The sequence below is a fragment of the Tenrec ecaudatus genome, chromosome 6 (assembly GCF_050624435.1).
Source record: "Tenrec ecaudatus isolate mTenEca1 chromosome 6, mTenEca1.hap1, whole genome shotgun sequence".
NCBI lineage: Eukaryota > Metazoa > Chordata > Mammalia > Afrosoricida > Tenrecidae > Tenrec > Tenrec ecaudatus.
The window spans coordinates 149,733,424-149,760,905 of NC_134535.1; the positions used below are offsets into that span (position 1 = coordinate 149,733,424).

Here is a 27,482-nt window from a genome sequence, read left to right on the forward strand (position 1 = left end):
CACGTGGAGCGCCGGGTCCTAGCGGCGGGGTGTACCTCTGCGCTCGGGGAGCGGAAGTGTTTGGAACTGCTGGCTCACCATGCGGTGCCCCAGTCCAGTAGCAATGGTGGCCTTTTGCGCCGGGCTTTGGGTCTCGAACTCGGTGCCAGCGCAGGGCCAGGAGGCCCGGGAGTGGCCTGGGGCTGACTGTGAAGGTGAGCGGTGTGAGACCTGCTTGCATGGCGTTGGCACCGCGCTGCTGCACAGTTGTCGGCTGGCTTCTCCGGGTCCTGGCTATAAATAACACTTAACTGGGCAAGAAATGCGGTCCGTCCCCCCCCCCACCCCCCAACGAAAAGATTCGAGCAGGTCCTAGTGGCATAAATGCACCTTGAGACCATGTGCTGGACACTGCTGCAGGGAAAGGAGGGTTTGGATTTGGGTTCGAATTTGTGCAAAACCACAATTCAGATGCCAACGTGATGTACTGATTCTAACCGTCGAGCCAGGCCGCTATTTGCATAAATAACTTTCCCAGATAAACTCATTTGTGACTACCCAAAAGAAAACAAAACGTGACAAATTGTCAGAAATTGAGTTGGGGTGGCTTAAAAGAAGATTACTGATATTTGTTACGACTTTACAGTAAAAACCGGAGTCCTGGTTTCCCTGTGGGTGAATCACTGGCTACTTGTTAGCAGAAAAGTGAAGCTGGCTGCGTGCTGCCTTACATACTTTAGACCCCTGTGGGGCAGTTCACCTCTGCCCATGGGGCATTTTGAATGGGAATCCACTCCACGACAGTGGGTTTTGAGTTTTGTTTAGTGTACAGCTAAGGGGTGTATATGAACCATAATATATGAATGGATTTGGGTTCACACTTAATCGTAGTACTAATCTAAGAACAGTTCGTTGGTAAGACTTGGCCCTCCTAGATACTTGCCCTCATGATGAGGTAGGTCCCTGCAGGTGTGAGTGCAATCGCATCTGGGGTCTTGAAAGCCTTGTCTTAAAGCAAGAAGCCATCAAAGTGAGGTATCAGTTAAATCCATAAGGAAGGACACCAGCCTGTGTGATCGAGAGATTGTAAATAGCAAAATCCAAGTTGGGCGAAGGGAATAGGATTAGAGTTTAAAATCTGAGTATCCAGTTTGCAGAAAGCCAATCCAAAGTTCGTTTGCAGGGTCCCCACTTGGATTAAGCCTCCAGTGAATATCTTCTGACCTTTGACCCGGAGATGTGAAGCGCTTAGCTATCAGTGCATTGGAAATGGGACTAATGCAGGTGTAATTAGGTTAAAATTAAACACGCTATCATTTATTCTCCCTTTTGATGCATTTTAAATTTGCTCTGGTTTCTGCAACAGCTACACTGAGTTACATACAGTTTTAAAATAAGGATATATAGAAAATCATTTTCCATTATCTTTTTAATTGAGGTCCTCCCCCCCCCCCTTGTTTTATCTTGTTATTGTAATTGGGATTTGTTTCTGTGTGTCTCTGTATGTTTTTCTTTACATGAAATCCAGGATAGGTAAATCGATAGAGATAGTAACCAGAGTCATAATTTCTTAGGGTTAAGGCAGGGGAGAATCGATGAAATGGGGCGTTAATAATTAGTACAAGAAGGAAGATAATATTGCAAAATTGATTGTGGTGATAATTACACAACTTGAAAAAGTAAGTTTACACTATTGAATCGTATGACAGCTGACATGTCATGACTTATATGTCAAACTTAAAGTTTTAAGGTGATCTCCAGAGGAGTACATGTACTTGAAAGGGGGAGGACTGCAGGAGAATGACTGCTTTTGCGCTCACTTGCACTTGGAGACATGGTCTGTGGCCCAGCATGTTCAAAGACCTTGAGGCTGTTGTTCTTAGTTCTTGCGCTCAGGTTCATGTTTCCTTGAAATAATCGTTTAAATACAGCTCCCAGGCTGTAAGCTTCCAATCTGTCCTTCCTTAGAAAATTGTGGGCTCACAATATATGTTAAGTGAAAGCAATTCTGATTCAATAAAACCTTGCTCATTAGAGTCCAGTTGTCTTATCACCTCTATAAGAAATACATTTTCTCTAGAATTTAAAATTTCCTATATAGCCTTATTTTAAAACTGTATATAATTCAGTTTAGTTAAGTTACAGTTTTACGTAAACATCTCTTAACTATGTCCTCTACAATTAAAGCACGTTTGTTAGGCATTGATGATTGGTTCTTCATAAAAAAATTTATTTTCTGGGTGCCTCTGCTTAAAGCCATTTCAAAAGACTCAGCATATCTGGAGTAATGTGAAACATGCCATCTTTCCTGACTGTATGATAGTAGTCTGCTTTCATGAAGATCTTAGTTCTGATGTTTCTTTAGGGTTCCCTTGAATCGAAATCAATTCTTTGGCAGTGGGTTTATGGTGATTATTAACTTGTATGTCTAATAGTGTATTTCCGTTTGTTGGGCAAACCCCAAAGCAAATCCACTGCCATCGAGTCAATTCCAACTCCTCTTGAATGATCTTTTTGGATAGAGTAGACTGCTCCTTAGAGTGTCCGAGATTGTAACGCTCTACAGGAGCAGGCAGCCGGGACACAAAGCAGCTGTTCCTTCGGACTAGCCTTGTAGCTAGCGCCCAAACACGTAACCCCCAACACCAGCAGGGTGTGGCAAGGCAAAGGCTACTTTGGGAAGAAGAATCACTAGAACCTAGATCTGTCTCTGCTACTGGTTTATGAGTCTGTGTTATGTGTCATTTAACTTCCCTCGATGGGTAAAATCAAAACACCATGTTTCTAGAATGAAGATTAAAAGACAAAACTAAAAAGCGGCTGGTCCACGAATTACCTCTGATCGATTGATATATTTTCAATTAAGTGCATAAAATATTTTGAAGATCATTTAAATTCATTGGTTAGATTTTAACTGTGGGATGTTTTATTTGAAAAATTCAGATTTCTGACTTTCTTGAAAAACCAAAACACCCAGCTAACCAGGTAAGATGGGTCTATGTGGTGGGAACTGGCTGGGACTGCTGCTTCTAGAAAGAACACATGCCCCGGGGCTTCCCCTGCCCTGGGCTTTCCTAAACTCAGCCATCTTACAACCAACTGTCTTGTGGGGTCAGCTCTAACTCATGGCCATCCCATGTGTGTAGCATCAAGCTCTCCATATGGTTTTCAGTAGCTTGTTTTTCAGAAAATGATTACCAGGCCTTGCTTCTGAGGCACCCAATCCTGGGCTCACACCGACAACCTTTAGGCAAGCAGTCAAGTGCACTAACTGTGTGTACCGCCCAGGCACGGCAGCCTGCTTTATCCACTCGCAGCTTGCCTGCTTCCTGTGGCTATTGAGGTGTGTAAGCTGTATTCTCAGTATTATGAAGCTTCTGACCAAAAACAATCCATAAGCATATCTAGAATTCTTGAAAAGGATTATAATAATAGAACAGGGTTTTTTAATCATTTTATTAGGGGCTCGTACAACTAATCACAATCTATGCATACATCCATTGTATCAAGCACATTTGTACATTTGTTGTCCTCATCATTCTCAAAACGTTTGCTTTCTACTTGAGCCCTTGTTATCAGCTCCTCATTTTTTTTAAGGAGCTGGTTTTTTTTAACATGTTTTATTCTGAAGTAATTATAAATTCACTTAGGAAAGTATTAATAAAAGTTCAAATAAAAGGATTGCATGTGTTATCCATCACAGTGAGTACTTGAGATAAATCTTCAATTACTCACCGCGAGGTGATGATGGTGAAGTTATTCTCTTCCTGGAGTTCTCGTGATAACCAAGGAAGACGTTTCCATGCTCCCTTGACCTCTCCATGGCATGGGGCGTGGCTGCCTTCTTTCCCTCTCAGAAGTATTCTTTCCTGCGGGACCCGGGTTCTGATTTTTTCTTGCCTATGTTTTCTGTCTCTTTGTCCACTAGTTCACAGTATCTTTGTGGCCTCCACTCCTCTAGCCATGGCCATATTAGAGTTCCCACAGTTCTGCTGCCTTCCCTCCACTTTCTCAGTCTGAACATTTTCCTGGCCAATCAAAGAGGCCTATCTATAGTCAGATAAATCCCAAAGCTTTATACCAGCTCTTCCCCTTATTCGCATTCCAAATCACACATCCAATTGGCTACTGGCATTAGATATCATAAGGAGCCCTAGTGGCATGGTGAGTTACATGTTGGGCTGCTAATTTCAAGATTGGTAGTTCAAACCCACCAGCTGTTCCACGGGAGAAAAAAATGAGGCTTTCTCTTCCCATAAAGATTTACAGCATTGGAAACCCACAGGGGCAGCTCTCCTCTGTCCTTTAGGCACCTTATGATGGCAATGAGTTTGTTTTCTTCGTTTTATGGTCAGATAAATCCCAAAGCTTTATACCCAGTTCACCCCTCTTTCTGGTGTTCCAAATCATGCATCCACTTGGCTACTGGTATTAGATATGGCTGTTCCATGGGAGAAAGACTGGGATTTCTAGTCTCGTAAAACTGTTACAGTCTTGGAAACTTACAGGATTTTCTACAGGGTCTCTATGAGTCGACATTAGCTTGATGGCAGTGAGGTTTTAAAAAATGTTCTAATGCTATAATGGTTAAACGTTCACCTGCTATCCAAGGATGATTGATTTGAATTCACTTAAGGGAAACGACCTGGCCAATTGCTCCCATAAAGATGACCCAAAGCTGGAGAGTTGATTTCAATTCATAGCCACCCTATATTGACAGAGTAGAACTGCCCTGGAGGGTTTTCAAAGCTATAAATCTTGCAACCTCCCACATCTTGATCCATGAAATAGTTGGTGAGTTTAAACTTGCCAGCCTTTTGGTTAGCAGCTGAGCATTTAACTATTGTACCACCAGGGCTAATTCTGTAGCTCGTAATAATAAGCTAGACCACACTCTAAAACATCTCAGAGTTTAAAGTGAATATAAACAGATAGTGTCTACAGGTATCAACAAATGTCAGTCTTATCTCATTGACTCCCCATTCAATCCAGTCCTCAAAGAATTCTCATTGTTGCAGGTCTACAAAATACAGCTTACAAACAACAATCATAGCCAATTGAAATAAGAAGCAGAAGCATACTGTGTTAGTCCGGGTAGACTAGAGAAACAAATCCAGGGAGACTCATATGTGTATAAGAAAGAGCTTTATAATTTACTTCAGAGGACAACACTGAAGCTACAGCTCGGGGAGAGGGACATGTCTGATCAGAGCACATGGGAGCAAATGAAGGGTGAGGAAGAGAGAATGGAGCACATCCTGGCCCACCAATCCTTGAGGACTATGTCCCTGCTCAGAGCAGCCAATGGACAGAGAAAATCATATGACCAGCCCCACTACAAGACACGACATCCCTCACTGACCCATAGCCCTACAGGGAACAATACTGGAGACACAGCATGGGAATTGCTCCCAATCTGACCCCACCACACTGAGGCAAAACAATAAAGGCGTGCAACAGAACAGCAAGGAGAGCAGAGCAAGGACGTCCCGAAGGAGTACCAAAAATTGATTTTGGGGCCAGGGCATGGTACCCCATCAAACTCGACCAAAAAATACTCCTTTAGGTCAAGGAACAGACCTTGAACTACTTACAGGCTTTTCTTTGTCATTGTTTTTGTTGTTGTGTTTTCTTTTGTTGCTTTGTTTTGCTGTCTTGTTTTTATGTGTATTATTATCTCTGCAGGTCTAGCTAGATAAGATAGACGGTATAAACAATCTGGACGAGAAAGCAATGGTTCTGTGGGACATGGGAGAGGGGGAGGTGGGGGAAAGGAAGTGGTGTTAGCAAACCCAGAGAAAAGGGAACAACAAGTGATCCAAAATCAGTGGTGGGTGAGTGTAAGAGGCCTGGTAGGGCAATGTAACTGACAGGAACTACTGAAACCTAAATGAAGGCTGAGCATGATAGTGGGACAAGAGGAAAGTAAAAGGAAATAGAGGAAAGAGCTAAAAGAGGCAAAGGACAGTTATATAGGTCTAAATACAGGCATGTACACATGTAAATATATAGATGATGATAGGGTAATAGATCTATATGCATATACTTATAGGTTTAGTATTAAGGTAGCAGATGGACATTGGGCCTCCACTTAAGTACTCCCCAATGCAAGAACACTTTGTTCGCTTAAACTGGCATTCCATGATGCTCACCTGCTCAAAATGATTGCTGAAGACAAAGCAGGTACATAAGCAAATTTGAAGAAAGCTGATGGTGCCCGGCTATCAAAAGATATAGCGTCTGGGGTCTTAAAGATTTGAAAGTAAACAAACCGTCCTCTAGCTCAGAAGCAACAAAGCCCACCAGCCTATGTGATCACAAGGTGTCAAAGGGATCGGGTATCAGGCATCAAAGAACAAAAAATCATATCAATGTGAATGAGGGGGAATGCAGAGTGGAGACGCATCTGTAGGCATCTGGACATCCCTTGCAGAAGGGTCACGGGGAGGAGACGAGTCAGTCAAGGTGAAGTATAGCAATGATGAAACATACAACTCTCCTCTAATTCGTAAATGCTACCTCCCTGCTACTATCATGACCCCAATTCTACCTTACAAATCCAGCTAGACCAGAGGGTGTACGCTGGTACAGATAGGAACTGGAAACACAGGAAATCCAGGACAGATGATCCCTTCAGGACCAGTGGTGAGAGTGGTGATACCTGGAGGGTGGAGGGAAGATAGGATAGAAAGGGGGAGCTGATTACAAGGATCTACATGTAGCCCCCTTCCTGGGGGATGGACAACAGAAAGAAACATGGGTGAAAGGAGATGTCGGACAGTGTAAGACATGACAAGATAATAATTTATAAATTATCAAGGGTTTATGAGGGAGGGGGAACAGAGGGAGGTGGGAAAATGAGCTGATACCAAGAGCTCAAGTAGAAAGAAAATGTTTGGAGAATGATGAAGGCAACAAGTGTACAAATGTGCTTGAAACAATGGATGGAGGTATGGATTGTGATAAGAGTTGTATGAGTCCCCAATTAAATGATTAAAAAAAAGAAAGAGCTTTATATACAAGAGCAGTTGAATATTGAGAAAACATCCCAGTCTAGATCAAGACCATAAGTCTGATGTTAGCCCATATGTCCGATGCACCCAATCTATAAATTCCTCTTTAGACCCATGCAACACATGCAATGATGCCGAATGCAGGCAGATCACAGACCAGTGGGTGGAAGGTCTGTGGATCCAGTGGTGGTGCAAGCATCTCAGCACTTGCAGGGGTCTCCACGTGGCTCCTCTGGCTCCAGAGCTCTAAGGTAACTTCATATGTGTTGTCAACAACCATGTCTCACAGGGAGTAAGCATGTGTCCCACCTCCAGTGAGCTATTTATTTCCTTAGCACCTCAAATGAGGTCATCAAGCTGTGACCTGATTGGCAGGCTAAACTCCACCCCTTCACTCTTCAGTCTCAAACTGACAACAGATTTTGTAGCTACCACACATACCTGCAAAGTTCTTAGGTATCAAAATCAACAGGTGCAGGATATAACGTATGTTTACCGTGTTTAAAGAAAGGAAACATGAACAAAGGGCAGGAGGCTATTAAAATGTCCAGTCATATACGGGAAGGGGACAAATAAATGTCTATCTCTACACTAATGGAATTAGGAGCAGAATAGACAGAGGAGAAAAGAATAAGGGAATTGGAAGATAGAAAGAATGAATCACTGAGAGATTCCGTGATGGAAAAGATGAGAAAGAAGGAGAAGAAAAAGAGAGTCTGACAGGTGTTCATTGGATTTCAAGAAGAAAAAAAAGAACAAAAGAAATGATGGCTCAATATCAAAACGGATGAACATTATCAGCCCACAAATTTGGAAGCTCAGTATGTCTTAAACAGTGCAAGTAAAGTCATTCCACATCTAACGATGTCGTAAGAAAATCGCAAACCCCCCAAGAAAAAAGACACCTCAAAAACACTAGTGAAAAAAGATGCGTACTTTCAAAGAAACATTGCCCAGACTGACAGATTACTTTTAAAAGCAACAGCGAAAGCTAGGAATCTGTGAAAGTCTTGTGTACTGCATTGAAAAGAGAAAGAAAACCCAAACAGAATTCCATTTAAAGTGTTTCCGTTGTTCTGGACTACTTTCCGAGCTGTGCTGTTTCCATGACCAGGGAAAGGGCGGCACTGGCAGAGGGTGGAGGAGCGATGGTGTGGCATAAAGGCAAGTGGATGGTTTTCCGATTGCAGCCTCCCTCATCGTTGTGTGTATGCTGTGCCTTCCAACTTCCAACTTTACCCACCACAGGTGACAGAAACAATCACGAGGAAAGCATGAGGCATTGAGCAGAACTCTGCAGTGGAAATTTCACATCTAGCCAGTCCCATTTGCTCTTGCTGTCGTGGTGACTCTGGGCTGCTAACCTCCAGGTGGAAATCACCAGCGGCTCCTCGGGAGAGAGACGTAGCTTTCTAGTCCCATAAAGAGTTAGAGTCTCAGAAACCCACAGGGATGGTTCCGCCCGTCCTCTAGGACGAGTCAGAAAGGACTCAGTGGCAATGAGTTTTTGTTTGTTTGTTTGTTTCGATGCTTCTTCTTATGCAATCTAAACGCATCTATCGAGTTCTTGTCAGATACTTGAAAGTGCCTTATACACATTAACTCCTTAAGATCTCAGAGTCCTATGAAGTGGGTATTTATTGTTCTCTGTGTTTTACAGGTAAAGGGAACCGAAGTATCTTATTACTAAGTAGCTTGCCCCAAATCACACAGACAGTAAGTAGTGAAGTCAGAGTTCAGAGAAAACCCAAGCTCTGAGTCACTACAGTCCTGCCTTCTGAGTATATATGGTAACTAGCTTACGGGAGTTCTACACACGCAATGCAGGCGTTTATATATGTAATCAAACTGCAACCTTACATGTTTATTGCCCATGAAATCTATGTACACCATACATTATACTGGTATGGCGGGTATGTTGTTTATGTAGGCACGGTGCTGCACTGTGTTACAAGTGGAGCTGCTAGGAGCAAGGTCAACGGTTTGACCCCACTAGCCATTCTGTAGGACAAAGATGAGACTTTCTGCTCCCAGAGAAGTTTACCATCTGTGAGACCAACAGGGGCAATTCTACTCTACCCCACAGGGTCACTCTGTGTCCGAGTAGACTCCATAGCAGTGGTTTCTGTTTTGTTTTTTGAGCATATAAAAATAAAAGACAACCTCCTTGAGGGCAGCTTGAAAAATAAGATTGTAACAATAAATAGAGTAGTGTATGTGTGATTCCCGAAGTTTGGGGTCCTCTCAAAGTTTAAGCTCAACAGAAACCGTGGGGCAATGGAGATTGCGGTCAGTGTAAGATATGAAAATAATACTAATTTATAATTTATCAAAGGATCACAAGGGTGGAAGGGGGAAAGAGAGGGAAGAAAAGAGGAGCTGATACCAAGGGCTCAAATAGAAAGTAAATGTTTAGTAACGAATGATAGCAACATTGGTACAAATATGCTTGATACAATTGATGTCTGGATTGTTATAAGAGCTGTTAGAGCCCCAATAAAATGATCTTAAAAGAAAGTAAACTTAAAACAAACAAAAAGTAAACTTAATAGATAAAAAAGTTTAAGCTCATTATAAAATATACTACTACATAATTAGCTAGCAATACTTCCCTTGTCCTGGTACCACCAAACTGCACTGGTGTTTTTCTACAATCTGGCTGGCACAGATAAAGGGCCTGACTTCATTCAGTTCTAGAGGTGCAGCTAGAGCTGGTAGAAAGAATGATCCCAGGTCAACAATGATTTTAAATACTTTGTGAAAAGGTTCCGCTTTTCCTGCAGCTTATGTTATTATATTTTTTTCAAATACATTTCCCCTTAGGGGCTCTGGCAAATGCTAAGAATTGTTTAATTGAACTGTCATTTCACTTCAAATTAAAAATGTTTTTCATTGAATTTGTTGAACTCATTTCAAGTCATTAATGTTTCCAAGTATTTACCGAGCACGTTGAAGGGTGGGTTTGTTTGTTTTTGATACTAAGCATATTATGATGAGTTTCTGAAATAAATTAGGAAATATTTCAAACTGGAAACGATTTGTGTAATCTGTATGTACGTCTAAGGTCTACATGAAGGAGCCCTGGTGGCACAGTGCTTTTCGAGTTTGAAGCCAGCAGCAGCTTCACAGGACAAAGATGAGACTTTCTGCCCCTGCGAAAGTCTACAGCCTCAGAAACCCCACACGAGTTCTACTCTGTCCTGGAGGGTCCGTGTCTATGCATTGGAATCGACCCAATGGCAGTGAGGTTTTGCTGGAGCATCTATATGAAGTCAATGTTAATATTTTTGCTACATTTGCTACCATCCATGTTGTGTTTTTATTTTATTTTTACTTGTTTAAAAAACTTTATTGTGAGTTGGGTGAGGTTCATAGACCAGATGATAAGCTTTGCAGATTATTACATGAACACATTCATGTACATTTGCTTCCTTCGTCCATTGTGATCCCTTCAATGTGCCACCACTTACCTCGTCTATATCATGTAAGTATTATTTTCAGGTGAATTATCCAGTGTGCTAAGATTTCATTTCTTTCCTGGGCACCCTCCACTTTGAGTTAATTATTTCCATTTCCACCCTCTGAATTTTTTTGTTCCAGTCATTAATCCATCCCACGTTTAAAATCTTTTATGGAACTAAAAGTTATCTCTGAACACAGTAATTATCTCAGGTAACCTATTAGTTCCATTTTGTTCTTGATGACAACATCCCTGGGACTTCGTTTCTGCTCAAATGAGGACAGGCATTTCTTGGGGACTGGGTTTCTTTCTTTTTTTTTTAAAGACAATTTTATTGGCATTTCTTCCACACATACAATCATATCAAGAAGAGTTGTACAGTCTATCACAATCAATTTTAGAACATGTTCTATTCCCTTGTGCGCACTATTATCATAATTACTATTTTTTGAGATGTGGCATAAGTATACACAGAAAAATAGTCTCCCGTTCAGCAGCGCCTACGTGTAGAATTCGGTGTGGGCCGGCTCTCTAGAGTCCTCCTTCCCACGCGTACCCTGGGGTCTCCTCACTCAGTAGTGTCTCACCACTCCTTTTCTGGCGTTCTTATTCCATCAGGCTGATGCTGACTCACTGTGACCAGATCGGACAGAGTTCAACGGCCCCAAATAGTGTCAGTGTGAGTTTCGATCAACAGCAATGGGTTTGGGTTTGAGTTTCCGGAATACGGGCCCTTCTTTTACATGGTTCATTCACCTATTTTGGTCTGGTGCAGTGTCCCGGACAAGAAAATAGTAGTAAAATCTGAGATCTCAAAGTCTGAAAATATCTTCATTTACCTTGACATGCAATCAATAGATTGGGTTGAATACAGAATTCGGGAACGAAGGTATTTTCAATATCAGAATTTTGATGGCTTTGCGCCATATTCTTCTAGCATCTACTACTGTTGCTAATGAGCCTGTTTCACAATCCCTTCTGATGAGAACGGTTTTTTTTTCTGAAAAATTGTAGAACCATTCTTCCCGACCACTGTTGTAAAGTTTCGAGAATTTTGTGCCTATGGTAGATCTTAAAAAACAAAACAAACCAAAAAACCGGCCTGTAATCTAGAAGAGCATTCAGTCATTAACTGAAAGCTTGGCAGTTTGAGTCTACCCAGGGATATTTTGGAAGAAAGATCTGACTTCTTCTTCCCAATCACCCCAGGTGTTGAAAACCCTTTGAAGCTCAGTTCTAATCTAACAAAGACAAGGTCACCTGAGTGGGAGCCAACACAGTGGAAACTCATCAAGGTGAAGGTTTCTGTTATGGAGCACTTCCTGTGTTTGTTTCTTGGACAATTTCATATACTACTATATCTCTCTGGAGCTCTCTATAGGTATTTGGATTCCTGGATTAAATTTTACTATGCATTTCTCTTTATTGTTGGCCTATTTTCCAGGGGTATCCCCTAAGTCTTTTTCCAACTTTATTTCCCAAGTCTCTTGTTGATATAATTTTAAAAGATATTTTTCTTTAGGTTTAGCTATCATATTTTTAATTATCAGGAATTTGTACTAGCTCTTTGATTGTCTGAGTATTGTTTTTTAGCTCCATCTCTCTTTTCTTCAAAACATGACTATTTTATCACCTATTGGTTTTATTGATATTTATATTTTCTATTCCAATAACTTATGTTTGCTTTATTATTCAATGTTGCATACTTTTTAAAAGTTCTTGAATTGATCATGTATTCAATCAATTTCAATTTTTTAGAAGTGTATACCTTTAACATTATGGATTTTATTCTAGTTACTTAGCTGAATCTCTAAAGTTGTATACACAGCATTTTTATTAAATTAAGTACTGAAAATTAGAAATGCCTATTATCTTTTCTTTGAGTCATGGATTATTTAAAAGTGTGTATTTGAAAATTGATCAACATATCTTATTTTTGTTTTTGATTTCTAATTGAGTTCAGAGGAAACAAACGTTGGTATTCTTTGAAACTTGTCGTATGGCTTAAAAATCCAAAACCAAACCCACTTCTGTTGATGCAATTCTGTCTCATAATGTTTCTACAGGGTTTTCAAGGTTGTAAAAGTTTATTTTTACACTATATTGTAGCTTATAAATTGTGCAATATAATTATGAAAAAGCTTGAAATAATATGAGAATGATCAAGAAGTGACAAAGAGACACAAGATGAGCAAATGCTGTTGGGGAAATTGTGCCCATAGTTTCATGAGGCAGGGTTACCACAAACCTTCAATTAGGTTTTTAAAAAAAGCTCTATCTGTGATGCGTGATAAGCAAAGCACAATTAAAGCAGGTGTGCCTGTATATAGTAGTAATTTATTTGGATTTTGTCCTACCACTTTAAAAAAATTGTTTTATTGGGGGCTCATACAACTCATCGCAATCCATACATACATCAATTGTGTCAAGCACATTTGCACATTCATTGCCCTCATCACTCTCAAAACATTTGCTCTCCACTTAAGCCCCCAGCATCAGGTCCTCATTTTCCCCCTTCCTCCCCGCTCCCCTCTCCCTCATGAACCCTTGATAATTTATAAACTATTATTTTGTCATATCTTGCCCTGACCGACCGATGTCTCCCTTCACCCACTTTTCTGTAGTCCGTCCCCCAGGGAGGAAGTCACATGTAGATCATTGTAATTGGTTCCTTCTTCCCTCCCCACCTCCCTCTACCCTCCCAGTATGACCACTCACACCTTTGGTCCTGAAGGGATCATCCGCCCTTGATTCCCTGTGTTTCTAGTTCCTATGTACCAGTGTATATCCTCTGATCTAGCCAGATTTGTAAGGTAGAATTGGGATCATATTAGTGGGAGGGGGAAAAGCATTTAGGAACTAGAGGAAAGTTGTATTTTCCATCGTTGCTACACTGCACCCTGACTGGCTCATCTCCTCCCCAAGACCCTTATGTAAGGGGATGTCCAGTGGCCTACAAATGGGCTTTGGGTCTCCACGCCACACTCCCCGCCTCATTCACTATGATTTTTTGTTCTGATGATGCCTGATACCTGATCCCTTTGACACCTCGTGATCGCACAGGCTGGTGTGCTTCTTCCATGTGGGCTTTGTTGTTTCTGAGCTAGATGGCCACTTGTTTACCTTCAAGCCTTTAAGACCCCAGACACTATCTCTTTTGATAGCCGGGCACCAACAGCTTTCTTCGTCACATTTGCTGCTACCACTTATTTATGTGAGTGTTTTAAAATTTTATTCTGCTTCTCTTTCTCTCTCTCCTGCCTTCTCGTGGACTGATACAATTTTATAAATGTTTTTTCTCACCCTTCATCAATAATAATTTACAAATAATCTATTTATAGTTTTAACCTACTACCCTCACATTTTAGTATGCTTAATTGACTAAAAATTAGTATGACTTCACAATATTTCCCTACCTTCCTCCTGAATGAAAAGAGCGCCTTATCAAGTTGAACTTCTTAAATACACCTTTGTTCCCATCTTAAGCCTTTCTACTTTCCCTGTAGTTAGGTTTTACCTTGGCTCACACCCCTACACATTCACTATTAATGTGTATGTTGTTATTGTTGCATGTTATACAGTGAAGTTCAATGCATAGGGACCCTATAAGACAAAGTCAAATTGTCCCCTAATTGCCCATACAAATTTCATCCTGGGAGCAAATCAACAGGTGGGTCCATGAAGTGACTGGTGGGTTCAAACCACAGACCTTAAAAAAAAAAAAATTAACACATAGTGCTTAGTTTATTATTCCTATTATTTTACATTAAAAATCATTTTATTGGGGACTTGTCCAACTCTTATCACAATCCATCCATCCATCCATTGTGTCAAGCACTTTTGTACATTTGTTTCCCTCATCATTCTCAAAACATTTGCTTTCTACTTGAACCCTTGGTATCAGCTCATTTTCCCCTCCCTCCCTCCCCGCTCCCCCCTTCCCCCTTCCCCATGAACACTTGATAATTTATAAATTATTATTTTGTTATATCTTACACTGTCCGACATCTCCCTTTATCCACTTCTCTGCTGTCCATCCCCCAGGGAGGAGGTTATATATAGATCCTTGTAATCTGTTCCCCCTTTCTCCCTCACCTTCCTGGTATCACCACTCTTACCACTGGTCCTGAGGGGTTCATCTGTCCTGGATTCCCTGTGTTTCCAGTTCCTATCTGTACCAGTGTACATCCTCCGGTCCAGCTAGATTTGTAAGGTAGAATTGGGATCATGATAGTGGGGGAAATGAAGAATTCAAGAATTAGAAGAAAATTCTATATTTCATTGATGCTACACTGCACCCTTCTGCAAGGGGATGTCCAATTTCCCACAGATGGGCCTTGGGTCCCCACTCTGCACTTCTCCTCACTTACAATGATATGATTTTTTTTTTTTTTGGTCTTTGATGCCTAATACCTGATCCCTTTGATGCCTTGTGATTTCACAGGCTGGTATACTTCTTCCATGTGGGCTTTGTTGTTTCTCAGTTAGATGGCCACTTGTTTATCTTCCATCCTGTAGAACCCAAGACTATATCTTTTGATAGCTGGGCACCATGAGCTTTCTTCACCCACATTTGCTTGTGCACTCATTGTCTTCAGCCCTCATGCCAGGAAGGTGAGCATTGGAGACTGCCTAATTGTTAGAACAAAGTGTTCTTGTGTTGAGGGAGTACTTGAGCAGGGGCCCACTGTCCATCTGTATCCTTAATACTAAACCTGTAAATATATGTACATAGATCTATTTCCCCCTTGTCATATATAGATATATTTACATCTGCCCCCATTGTATTTAAATATATTTACATCTGTATGTGCCTGTATTTCGATCTCTATAACTTCCCTTTGCCTCCTAGTTCTTTCCTCTATTTCTTTGTACTTTCCTCTTGTCCCACTATCATGTTCAGCCTTCATTTGGGTTTCAGGAATTCCTCTAGGTTACATTGTCCTTGATCCAGCCCTGCCAGACCTCCTACACCCTCCTTGCTACTTATTTTGGATCACTTGTTGTTCCCTTGTTCCTGGGTTTCTTAACTTCTTTCCCCCCACCTCTCCCTCTCCCATGTTCCCCTGGAACTGTCATCCCATTGTTCTCTCTTCTGGCTTGTGTATCCCACTTATCCCTTCCAGATAGACATGCAATGACAACAATATGCACCATCACAAGACCGAGTACAAGGTAGCAACAATAGAAAATAAAACAATAGCAACAACAAAACAACCCTATAAATAGTTCAGGGTCTATTTGTTGTCCTTCATGGGTGATTTCCAGTCAAGTCTGATGTGGTGCCCTGCCCTGGCCCCACATATATCCCTGGGGACTTCATTGCTCTGTTCCCCCAGCTGCTCTGCTCCATGCCCCCAGGGGCTGGCTTAGGCGTAGTGGGCTCAGGGACAGCACAATTCCTGCCCTGTGTCTCTAGTGTTGGCCCCAATGGTGCTATGGTTCAATGAGGAACACTGTGTCCTGTGGTGAGGCCAGGGCCCTGTGGTCATCTCTGTGCCTGAGCAGGAACATTGTCCTCAGGGCTTGGTGAGCCAGGATGTGCTTCACTCTTTCCCCCCACCCTTCCCCCCTCGTTGGCTCCTGTGTGCTCTGAGCTGTAGCTTCAGTGCTGTCCTCTGAAGTGAATTCTTCTGGGGGTGGGGAGGGGAGTGCTATCCACTTAGTTGGTAATGGGGCCGGCCCCTCAGGCCTATCAGTGGTTCCCTGCTTCATGCCAGTGTGCTGTGTTCTTGTCTTGGAGCTCCGGGTTGAAGTCTGGTCCCTCTTTCCCTGTGGAGACACAATCATCACCCTCCCCCTGTGTGGGTGAGTGTACCCATGTCTATTCCCACCTCCTTTTTAGTGGGGTATCATATGTATTCCACATGTATCCCTGACTTTAGTCTGGTCCCTGCCATATTACCTGGACCTAACCCCAGGGTGTGTATACAGTAGCTTCTTCCCTATGTCCCTTTTGAATTTTTTGAGTTTACCTCAGGGGACTCATGTAGTACTTGTCCTTTTGTGCTTGGCTTACTTCAATTAGCATAATTTCCTCCAGTTCTTCCCATGCGGTAAGGTGCTTCATGCATTCATCACTGTTTTTTAGGGTACATAATACATTGCATGTATGTATCAGAGTTTATTAATTAATTCATCGGTTGATGGAAATTTGGGTCATTTCCAACTCCCTGCAATTGTGAACTGTGCCACGATGAACACTGGGGCACAGATGTCTGACCATGGTTTGTTTTTTGTCTCTTCTGGGTATATGCCCAGTAGGGGGATTGCTGGATCATATGGTAGTTCAATTTCCAACTGTTTTAGGTATCATCAAATCGATTTCCATAATGGCTGTACATACCTACAGGTCCACCAGCATTGGACAAGAGCTCCTATCTCTCCACATCCCCTCCAACACTTGTTACTTTCTGATTTCTTAGATTGGGCCATCTTTGAGGGTGTTAGGTGGTATCTCATAGTTGTTTTAATTTGCATTTCTCTTATGGCTAGAGATCTGGAACATTTTCCTCATATATTGGCCATTTGGATTTCTGCCCTTGAGAAACTCTTGCTCAGGTCCTTTGCCCACTTCCTGAGTAGACAATTGATTTTTTTCTTGTTGTAAGTTAGCAGAGTATTGTAGATTTTAGTAATAAGGCCTTTGTCTGAGATGTCATTGCTAAAGATCTTTTCCCCATGCTGTTGTCTCTCTTATGACTCTTGGCAAATTCTTTTGATGTACACAGTGTTTTATCTTTAGTATGTCCCACTGGTCAATCTGTACCTCCTCTGTGTTGGTGTCCTTCCCAATTTTCAATAGACTCTATATTTCCTGTGCCAAGGTTCTCAGGTTTGTCTCAATTCCCTCATTGATGGCCCTAATAGTTTGGGGTTTTACCTCAAGGTCTGTGATCCACCTTGAGTTTATTCTTGTGCATGGAGTGAGGTAAGGGTCTTGCTTCATTTTTTCTGCAGCTACTTATCCATTTTTCCCAGCACCACGAATTGAAGAGGGGACCTGCTTCCCATTTGATATTTTGGGGGCCCTTATTAAAGATCAGTTGTCTGTATGCTGATGATTTTATTTCTGGGTTTTCAATCATTTTCCATTGGTCTGAATAACTATCATTATACTAACACCACACTTTTTTTTTTTTTTTTTTTACCACTGTGGCTGTATAGTAGGTGCTAAAGCCGGGTAAAGCAAGCCCTCCAACTTGGTCCTTCTTCTTGAGGAGTTCTCTGCTAATTCTCGGTTTCTTCCCTCTCCATATGAAGTTGGTAATCTGTTTTTCCAACTCTTTGAAGAAAGATGGCAGAATTTGGATCAGGATAGCATTGGACTTATATAGTGCCTTGAGTAGAATTCACATCTTTACAATATTGAGTCTGTTGATCCACGAGCATGGGATGTCTTTCCATTTGTTGAGGTCAGCCTTGGTTTCTTTTAATAGTGTTTTGTAGTTTTTCTCATACAGATCTTTTGTTTTTCGAGTCAGGTATATCCCTATATATTTCAATTTGTGTTTGGCTATTGTGAAGGGCACCCCTTTTGATCCCCTTTTCTGTGGCCTTGTCCGATGTGTACAGTAGTGCGATGGACTTCAGTTTGTTGATTTTGTAACCTGCTACTCTGCCATATTCCTCTATTGCTTCCAGTACTCCTCTCATGGAACTTTTAGGATTTTCCATATATAAAATCTGTGAATAATGATGGTTTCACTTCTTCTTTCCTCAGACGAATACCTTTGATGTCCTTTCTTTCTTGGCACCTCCAGTACGATGTTAATCTTTTAAAAAATCATTTTATTGGGGGATCTTATAGCTCTTTTCACCATCCATCCATCCATCCATCCATCCATCCATCCATCCATCCATCCATCCATCCATCCATTGTGTCAAGCACATTTGTACATATGTTGCCATCATCATTCTCACAATATTTTTTTCTTATTTGAGCTCTTGGTATCAGCTCCTCATTTTTACCTCCCCCCCTCCCTTACTCATGGACCCTTGATCATTTATGAATTTTTTTCATGTCTTACACCGACCGATGTCTCCATTCAGCCACTTTCCTGCTGCACAGACCTTTCTATTGGGAGTGGAGAGCTTAACCCATTTCACCACCAGGGCGCCCTTACTTTAGCCCACTACTGCCGTCAAGTCAATTCAGATCATAGGAACCCCATGGGAACCCTGTGGATTTTCACGGCAGTCAATCTTTACTGGAAGGGAAGCCTCATCTTTCCCCTGGTATATTCAAACCACTGACCTTGTGGATCGCAGTCCAATGGATAACCATTATCTCACCAGGGCTCCTTTACTTAGAATTTGTTATCATGATGCAAAATGTGTTAGTCTGGGTAGACTAGAGAAATAAATTCATAGACCCTCATGTGTATAGGGAAGAGCTTTATATATAAGAGCAATTGAATATTGAGAAAACAGCCCAGCCCGGTCCAGATCAAGTCCTTAAGGCCAATATTAGCCCATATGTCTAATATCAGTCTATAAAGTCCTCTTTGGATCCACGAAACACATGCAATGACACTGAATGCAACAAGATCACAGGCCAGTGGGTGGGAGGTCTTGTGGATCCAGTGGTGTTGTAAGCATCTCAATGCTGGCAGGGGTCTCTCTACGTGGCTTCTCTAGCTCAGGGCACTAGCATAGTTCCATGTGTCTTGTCAGCTGCAATGTCACTCAGGGAGTCAAGAAAGAGATAGAGGGAGGCAGAGAGAGGGAGAGGGAGGGGGAGAGAGAGAGAGAGAGAGAGAGAGAGAGAGAGAGAGAGAGAGAGAGAGAGAAAGAGAGAGAGAGAGAGAGAGAGACTGAGACTCCAGCCTCTACGGAGGAATACAGGAGTTCCCAGAATCCTCAGGAGAAGACCATTGGCTATGACCTATTTGACAGCCTAGACTCCTCCCCTTCACTCTTAATCCTCTCACATTGACAAACGATTATATAACTACCACAGAAGAAGTATTGGTAGTTCAGTGTTGGAGTTCTTGCCTTTCACTTGGGAGACTTGGGTTCAATTCTTGGCCAATATACTTCATACCTAGCTCCACCTGCCCAATTGCCACCACTCATCTGTTGGTGGAGGCTTCCAGGTGGCTATGATATTGAGTAGATTTCAATAGAGCTGCTGGGCTCACGTAGACTAGGAAGAAAGGCCTGGTGATCTTTCCTATGTATAATAATTATTTGATTTGCATGGGCCACCATGAGTTGGAGGACACTTACCAGCAGCAAGCAATAACAGCATCATGATGTGTTGCATTTTAACTTACCCCCAAACCGAACCCATTGCTATTGTGTTGCTATTGACTTATAAGCTGAAAAAGCCAAGCCCACTACCATCAAGTCAATTCCAATTCATAGTGACCCTGTAGGACAGAGTAGAACTTTAAATCTTTGGGGGATCAGGCAGCCTTATCTTTCTCCCATTGCAGTGACTGGTGGGTTTGAACCACCGACTTTGTAATTCGCAGTCCAACATCTAACCCACAGCGCCACCCAGGATTCTTCCTTGAACCAAGCCAACTGTTGTATTTGGTGGGTGTGGTAATGGTTATATTGCGCCTACATACATCCTATTTTTGTTCCTTCCAGTCTGTGAAGAATTCTTGAACCGATTCTACAACAACTTGGTAGCCAAAGGAGTTCACTTTTCTCTGGACACCATAGAAAAAGAATTGATCAGCTTTTGCGTGGATGTCAAAGGAAAAGAAAACCGCCTGGTATGGTAAAGTTTCACCTTTCACTTTTCTTTTGTGCTGGAAGAAAACTGCTAATAGTTTCAGTTCTCCTCTTGGACTTCCTGTTCTCCTCCTCGCTTGCTTGCCTCAGGCACATTCGTAGTAGCCAGCGAACAGAAATTGCTCTTTCCGTGATATGCAGTCATTTGTATTTTCATTTAGAATATATTCAATTTCATTTTGTTTTCTGAGTAAGCAACGGGCAACTGATTCTGCTTCCTTAAACAATATTCTAAAACTGAATTCCTAGTGAGAATTGATTGTCCTGAGTTAAGAGTAGATAGAAGTTTTAACTCTTACCAAGACAATTAGCCAATCAAACCTATCAAAACCGTTTATCTGCACATTTACTAACGAGGTGCTTATAGTTTGTTGCAATAGTGTTTATATGGTATTTCACACAATTCGCCTGTTTCGATACACTAAAAAACACATGAGAGTAAGTCGAAAGTATGGCTACTGGGGTCCTAGTTCATACATGCATGGGTTTATTCCGAATAAACATGCTTGGAGATGCTCCTGGGATGGCTGCAGACAAGTTCTCTTTTCTTAGTCCATTAGGGGGTCTTACAGAAAAAAAAAAACCCCAAACCTTCCAAAGCAAGAAACAAACGGTCCAATCAAAACTGGCTTCTGTGGAGGCCTGCTGGACTTAAGTTCCGGGACGTAAGTGCTCAGAATGCTATGGTGACTGTTTTGGGGGATGCTAGGTGGTTATCTTGAGATATTTTCTTGACGGACACAAGAGGACCACTGGCTCTAGTTAAGAAGATTGAAGAAAATGACAATGCGCAGTGGTGGGGGAAAAAGGCCAGGGCAGTTGCGCCAAGGAATTCTTTCCCATCACGACAAAGCACCTGCTCATTCTTGGAAGGCAACAAGGACTGTCCTGTGAGGATTTAGCTGGGAAGCCCCGCCTCATCTGTTCTCTAGCCATGAATGTGACCCTTCAGACTTCTTTTTGTTGCCCCAATCCAAAGAACAATGAAAAGGAGCACACTTTGAGTGCCTTGGGAAGGCCAAACAGAAGGGCACAGAATTCTCTGGGCCGTCTTGGAGCTAGGAAGGGCACCTTCAGAAGTATATAGATGTTGTGAGAGGACACGCGGAGAAACGAGAGTTTCACAGTTGGAGGTTTTTGTAGCGGTACTTCTGGGCTGAACCTCAAATGCCACTAAGGAATGTTTTACCTTAGATTCTCACGTTGAGTTGGCATTGTGGAGGGCTCACCACACTGTAGAACTTGAGTTGCTTGGTTTTGCCGTGGTTTTCGATGTCTTTCAAGGTAAACATCTGAAGTGTGGTAGCTTGAAAGGCACCAGTATCAAGGAAGAAAGAGGCCTGGGCTCTAGAGTCCAGATGCTGGCTCTTGGATCCTGTTTCTCCCATGTGCTCGCTGGGTGACCTTCAGGTGGCTTGGGTGCCAAATGGCGGCAGAGGGTGATAATAACACTAACTTCCCAGAACTCTTGCAAGAACCAAACCAATTAATGCCTTCACAGCACCGAGGGCAGCGCTTGGCACAGTACACAGTGTTCTTTAAGCATCCCGTGAACTGTAGAGACGCTTCTAATTACCACGATCACAGGCATGGAACCACTGGTTCTCTGTGGTCTCAGTCAAGGGGTTAAAATTTAATAGCTGGACTGTGAAAACTAGGTGAATGATTAACTAGGTCAACCCCTTTCTTATTTCTATAGACTCAAATTGCTCCCCATCCCCCAACACACTAAATATTCTTCATTCTCCTTCAGTGCTATTATCTGGGAGCAACCAAGGACGCAGCCACAAAGATTCTAAGTGAAGTCACTCGCCCAATGAGTGTGCATATGCCTGCCATGAAGATCTGTGAGAAGCTAAAGAAGATCGACCGTCAGATCTGTGAGCTGAAATACGGTATAATGGAATCAAGTCCTTTCCCCCCAGTATTTCCCCCTCTAATGTATTATGAAAGGTCTAAATATAAGGCCACGTTTTCTAATCAACCAGTGTTAGACAGGAAGGAGCCTTCCATTTCTTCCAATAGGATGCAGGGTCGAGGGTACCTGGTGTTACTGGGCTTCTTTAAGGAAAGAAGACTAAGCAGCACTGTAATCAGAATTGCGTACCTCAAACTGCCAACGCAAATAAAGTACCCAACCCAAACGTCTTACCTAGAGTCCATTCTGACTCAGAGGGACCCTTACAGAATTTCAAAAGCTGTAAATCTTTACAGGCCTAGAGAGCCTCAACTTTCTCCTGAAGACTGGTTGGATTTGAACTGCCAACCTTGAGTTTAGCAGCCCGATGTTATATATGTCAAGGGGAAAAAAATTAAACATAAAAGGAACTGCTGAGTAGAGTGATCCAGTTCTCAGTAGTAAGGGGTCCCTAGGTAGTGGGCATGGTTAAGCATTCAACTACCAGTCGGAAAGTTGGTTCGAAGCCCCTAGAGGTTCCTGGGAAGACAGACTTGAGGATTCACTTTTGAGAGGTCGCTGCCTGGTAAAGCCCGTGACACAGTTCCAGTCTGCACACATGGGGTTGCCAGGAGAGGGCATCAACTGCCCCACAGCTGACAGCAACAGTTCCTGGAAGTCTCCGAAGACCAAAGTCGGACCTATTCAAGGAGAAAACTGGGACACGCTCTCTGTTTTGTATCCATGGCTAGCATTCTACCAGCTTTCAATGTTAGGAGGTAGGTTATTTCACCAAGTCAGCTCTTGCCTAACGAGATAGCTGGATGAGGAGTGCCTACAATGAACCGTGAGCAGGAAAGGCAATACCCTACTTAACACAGTCTTCTGGGCCTCATACATTCGGTGCAGACAGACCTCTTCCGAGGTGGAATGGTTGTGTCTGAGCCACTGAGGAGCAGGTAGAGTAAGTAGGTCTGATGTTGTGGCCTACTGTCCGTTCGCAGAAAGAAAACAATCCAGACCACCAGCAAGTTCTAAAGAAAAAGTTTTATTTCCCATGCAGGGACTGCCAGCCCTCTTCCGAGGAGACTGAGCAGCCCCCAGTTTAATTTTCCAAAGGTTTTTATACTTTGGCAATGTGCAGGCGTGCAAGTAAGCAGACTACAGAAATGGGATATTGCGGTTAGCCATTCTTAGTTGAACAATGACTGCTCTTCATTGAACAATGACTGCACTGGTCATTCTCTCAAGCCTTCTGAACACACCTTTCCTTCAGTACATTCTGTTGCGCTACGTCGGCACAGCCTACCTCAGCTAGTTTATTTAAAGTTCATATCTAGTTCATTTATAGTTCATAATGACTTCTTTCAGCTCCAAATGGCTTCACTCTTGTCAAGGCTGTTTAAGATTTTCCTAGAGCTACTACACAGAGAAAAACCCGGGGATTTCCCTCTGGCCTATGCCGAACACCCCAAAGGTCTGTAGAGAGACATTCTTTTGCGTCAGCCATTGATTACTGTCGACTCCTTAAGTAATCAAGGACTAAGTAATGAGGCCCAAACTCTGCATTATTTTCTAACACAGCGATGTACGATGCCTCCGCACCAAGGCTGCATAGCTAGCTATAAACAGGTTTACATCTGGAAGGTACCAAAGATGGCCTATTCCTCAATTTGCCAAGGGCAGGGCCTGGCTTCCCATGTAGTGATTAAAGGGCAGAGGTTCCTTTTTTATTGGCTTCAAAGTAATGACAGGGAAGTAGTTCCTGCTGAGTCCACACAAACAAAGGGACCTACTCGTCTGATCCCTTCATTCAACACATCTACTGTGGGCAGCTTCTTTGAGGTGCAAGCTTCATCCTGGGTTAATGAGATACTGAGAAGGCATGAGCACTTCCTAATGTGTTGGTAGTACTGGCCACTAGAGGCCCTTGGGGAGCTGGGAACCACTTTCAATGTTTTTTATCAGCCTTTACTTTGGAGTGTTAAGGTGCCACAGAGGTTTCCAGCCAGACCCCCACCCTTTTAAAGTCAGGCCAGATGCCAAGTTCTCTAGAAAAGCTCAAAGACATTACTGACATCTGCAAGAAATACAAGAAGAAACCCCCGGTTTAAAATTCTCCTCCCTAGCCTGCAGTTGGCAGGGAATCTGAGATTGGACAGGGGCTTTGGGGTTGTGTGATGTGAATGAATCAAGCTATGCGCATTCCTACTTTTAAAGGTCTCCTTTCAAGTTAAAACGAGCAGACCACATACGTGTGGAATTGGGGGATGTTTTAAATTAGAAAGATGCCACATCGGATTTGATCTCTGAGAAGGTTTTTGCTGACTGGGTTTTTAAAAAGCAGGGTCTCTATAAGCATGTAAGGGTTCTCTGGAGCACCGGAAGTAGCCCACCCTCATCAAAGAGAAAACTCTACAAAAGAAACCTTGGTTTAATTTGGGATACACTTATTGGACAATGTTTGCTAAGTCACTTGACAAACTTTTTGTCAAGTTTTTCAGTTTTGTTTTTAAATGCTATGATTTGCTCTTCAGGAAAATGAGAAAAAGGTTGGCACAATTCAAGCTGGCAAGGCCCCGAGCAACATTACTGGCTGTTTAATAAATCAACCTAAGTGTTGTATCTCCATTCAAGGGGACCCTTGAGGAACAAGGAGTAGTAACTCTTTCCTCTGATATGAAAATTACAGCCATGAGAGCACTGCAGCAAGCTTCCTGTTCTGTTTCCACTTTGGGCTTGTCAGTCAAGAGTGCTTGACATTGTCTGCCAATAATCTGTTGACAAGAAAGGCGTGGTCTTGCTGGGAGAGTTGGAGCTTGGAGACTGAGTGCTCGGAGCCCAGCTGGCTGGTGCCAGGGCAGCAGCATCAGAGAAGTGGGTGTCCCACAAACCCAAGCACTCTGCTCTTGAACCCATCCCCTCTCAGAGCAATCCCATTCAACAGCGGGGAACCACCCCCAGGGTCTCCAAGGCTGTCACCTCTCCCCACTGGGAGCAGGTGGTGGACTCCACCTCCCAACCTTTCAGTTAGCCAAGGAGTGAATGAACCATTGTGTCGCCGGGGCTCCTTTGGAGCAGCCCCAAACCCAAACCCAACCCACTGCCACTGAGTCGAGTCCACTCCTAGTGACCCAGTAGGACACCCTACTGGTGGACATGCTCCTGTGGGTTGTCGCGACAGTAGCATTTTACTGGAATAGAAATCCTCGTCTTTCTCCCACAGGTTGGGGTGGTTAACAGCTCAATTTGTAACCCGTGGCGCCACCAGGGCAAAGCCCCAAGGGCTTTTAAGGACTGTTCTGATGAATTAGGAATCCCTGCAGGGCTAGAAAGGCCATGCTTTCTGCTCTGACAAGCCTTAGGGACCCCTTGGGGCCCTTCTGCTCTGTCCCGTAGGATCTCTGTAAGTGGCCATGGACGGGCTGGCAGTGATTTGGGGTTCTGTTTTGGGAGGGGCACAGGAATCAGATTCGTCTGATTCAAAGTAATTGCGGTGCATGAAAACAGTCTTAAGTCTATCCATATGCTTGGGCTTCTTAAACGTTTATGGAATACTTGTCTGAGTGCAGACACTTGTACACAAACTGAATTCTAACTTTTTAGTAAAGCTCCATTGCATGCTGTCAGTGGGCCACCCACAGGCCATCCCCAAGGCAGGGCCTTTGATCTTAGTGCCTTCTTTTTACCTTAGAAGCCCAATTATATGTATTAGGAATACTTCTCTTCAAGGCCCAGCCCTAGGAGTATCAGCATACATACACAGGTCCCTGCTCGAAACAAGGATCATTTCTCAGAAGGAAAAAATCGGACGGCATGGAAATTACCCCAGCAGCTTTGTCCACAATCAATGTTTGAGGTAATTGCCGCTGTGCACGGTCCCCCTGCTTTGGACTACTGGCTAGCCAGCATCAAGCAGAGTCACTCCATTTGCCCCTCGAGGGTTTTACAGTCCCCCCTTTGTTGTTTAGAGAAGAGACTGGACCTGGCATCGGTGGACCTGTCGAAGATGAGAGTAGCAGAACTGAAGCGGATCCTGACCAGCTGGGGGGAAGAATGCAGAGCCTGTGTGGAGAAATCGGACTACGTGACCCTGATTAAAGAGCTGGCACCCAAGTATGCAGCAGCGCAGCCCCAAACAGAGCTCTGACTGGTGCCAGCGCACCATGGAGGGTAATGAGGAAGACACCATGGGGTGTGGGCACACTGAGGATGTCCAGGGCTGTGTCACGCATGGCCTCCCGCTTGGTGTCTTGACATGTCACCATGAGTTCATGAATAGAATGACCGGTATCAGGGGTCTCTTGTAGTGTGCCAGACTCTGCAAATGCCCTTCTTGTGCTTTTCTTGAACCCACTGCCATCGAGTCGATTCTGACTCATAGTGACCCCATAAGACAGTGTAGAACCTCCCCTACCCCCCGCACCCCACCCCCACCCCCGTGGGTTTCTGAGAATGTAATTCTTTACAGGAGCAGAAAATCTAATCTTCCTCCCTAGGGGTGGCTGGTATTTTCGAAGTTCAGTTAACAGCCACTTGAGAAACCACCACCTACCCATGGATTTTCTTCAATGTAAATTATCATTGCCTATATATTAACATGAGGGGGGAAAACTGGGGAGGAAGGCATGGAGGAAATTGATTCCAAGAAAATGAGAGAGTTCAGAGACCCTCCCTTGTGCACTAGTGTGTGGGTGTGGGGCGGGGTGTGTGTGTGTGTGTCAGCTGGAGGGTAGATGTGGATGACAAGCCTATAAGACTTTATTAAGACAATAAAGATCAATATGAATGCATAGATGTCAATGATGGAAAATTCAATATTATAAAGATAAAAATGTTCTAAGGAATATTGAGATATATATTAAAAAGCCGGTGGGTGTGGTCACAGGGACACACATCACATATCAATCGGATGAGGTGGTTAGGTGCCGTCAAGTTGGTTCTGAATCATAGCCACCTGTGTACAACGGAACAAACCAGCATCAGGCCCGTTGACAATCTGTATTTGAGCCTGTTGTTGGGTCACTGTGCGAATCCATCTCACTGAAGGCCGTCCTCTTTTTGTGGACTCCACTTTACAAAGCATGACTTCTCCAAGCCCTGGTCCAGTCCGATAATATTTCCAAGGGACATGAGACAAAGTTTCACCATACGTGCTCCTAAGGAGCGTTCTGACTGTACTTCTTTCAGGACAGATTTGCCTGTTCTTTGGCAGTCCAAGATGCTTTCAATGCTCTGTGCCAGCAGCACAATTCAAATGCATCCATTCGGCCTTTGTCTTCTTTATTCAAGCTGTCAGATGAATGCGAGGCAATTAAAAACACCATGGCTTGGGTGAGGCACACTTTGGTCCTCAAAGCAACATCTTGATCTTTGGAGCACTTTT

At 43.1% G+C, this 27,482-nt stretch overlaps 1 protein-coding gene across 1 annotated transcript; it reads left to right on the forward strand.

Moving 5' to 3' along the window:
- Positions 1–23: 23 nt before the first annotated feature.
- Positions 24–26,889, forward strand: CDNF (cerebral dopamine neurotrophic factor). Its single transcript, XM_075552347.1, has 4 exons — positions 24–194; positions 20,053–20,180; positions 21,953–22,094; positions 26,068–26,889. The coding sequence occupies exons 1-4, from the start codon at positions 80–82 to the stop codon at positions 26,244–26,246; spliced, it is 564 nt and encodes a 187-aa protein (XP_075408462.1). The 5' UTR covers positions 24–79; the 3' UTR covers positions 26,247–26,889.
- The last annotated feature ends 593 nt before the right edge of the window (positions 26,890–27,482 follow it).

Coding starts and splice junctions, on each gene's coding strand:
- CDNF (XM_075552347.1), top strand. CDS start 80: ATGCGGTGCCCCAGTCCAGTAGCAATGGTGGCCTTTTGCGCCGGGCTT. Junction 20,181..21,952: donor AAGGAAAAGAAAACCGCCTG/GTATGGTAAAGT, acceptor ATTCTCCTTCAG/TGCTATTATCTGGGAGCAAC. Junction 22,095..26,067: donor GATCTGTGAGCTGAAATACG/GTATAATGGAAT, acceptor TTTGTTGTTTAG/AGAAGAGACTGGACCTGGCA.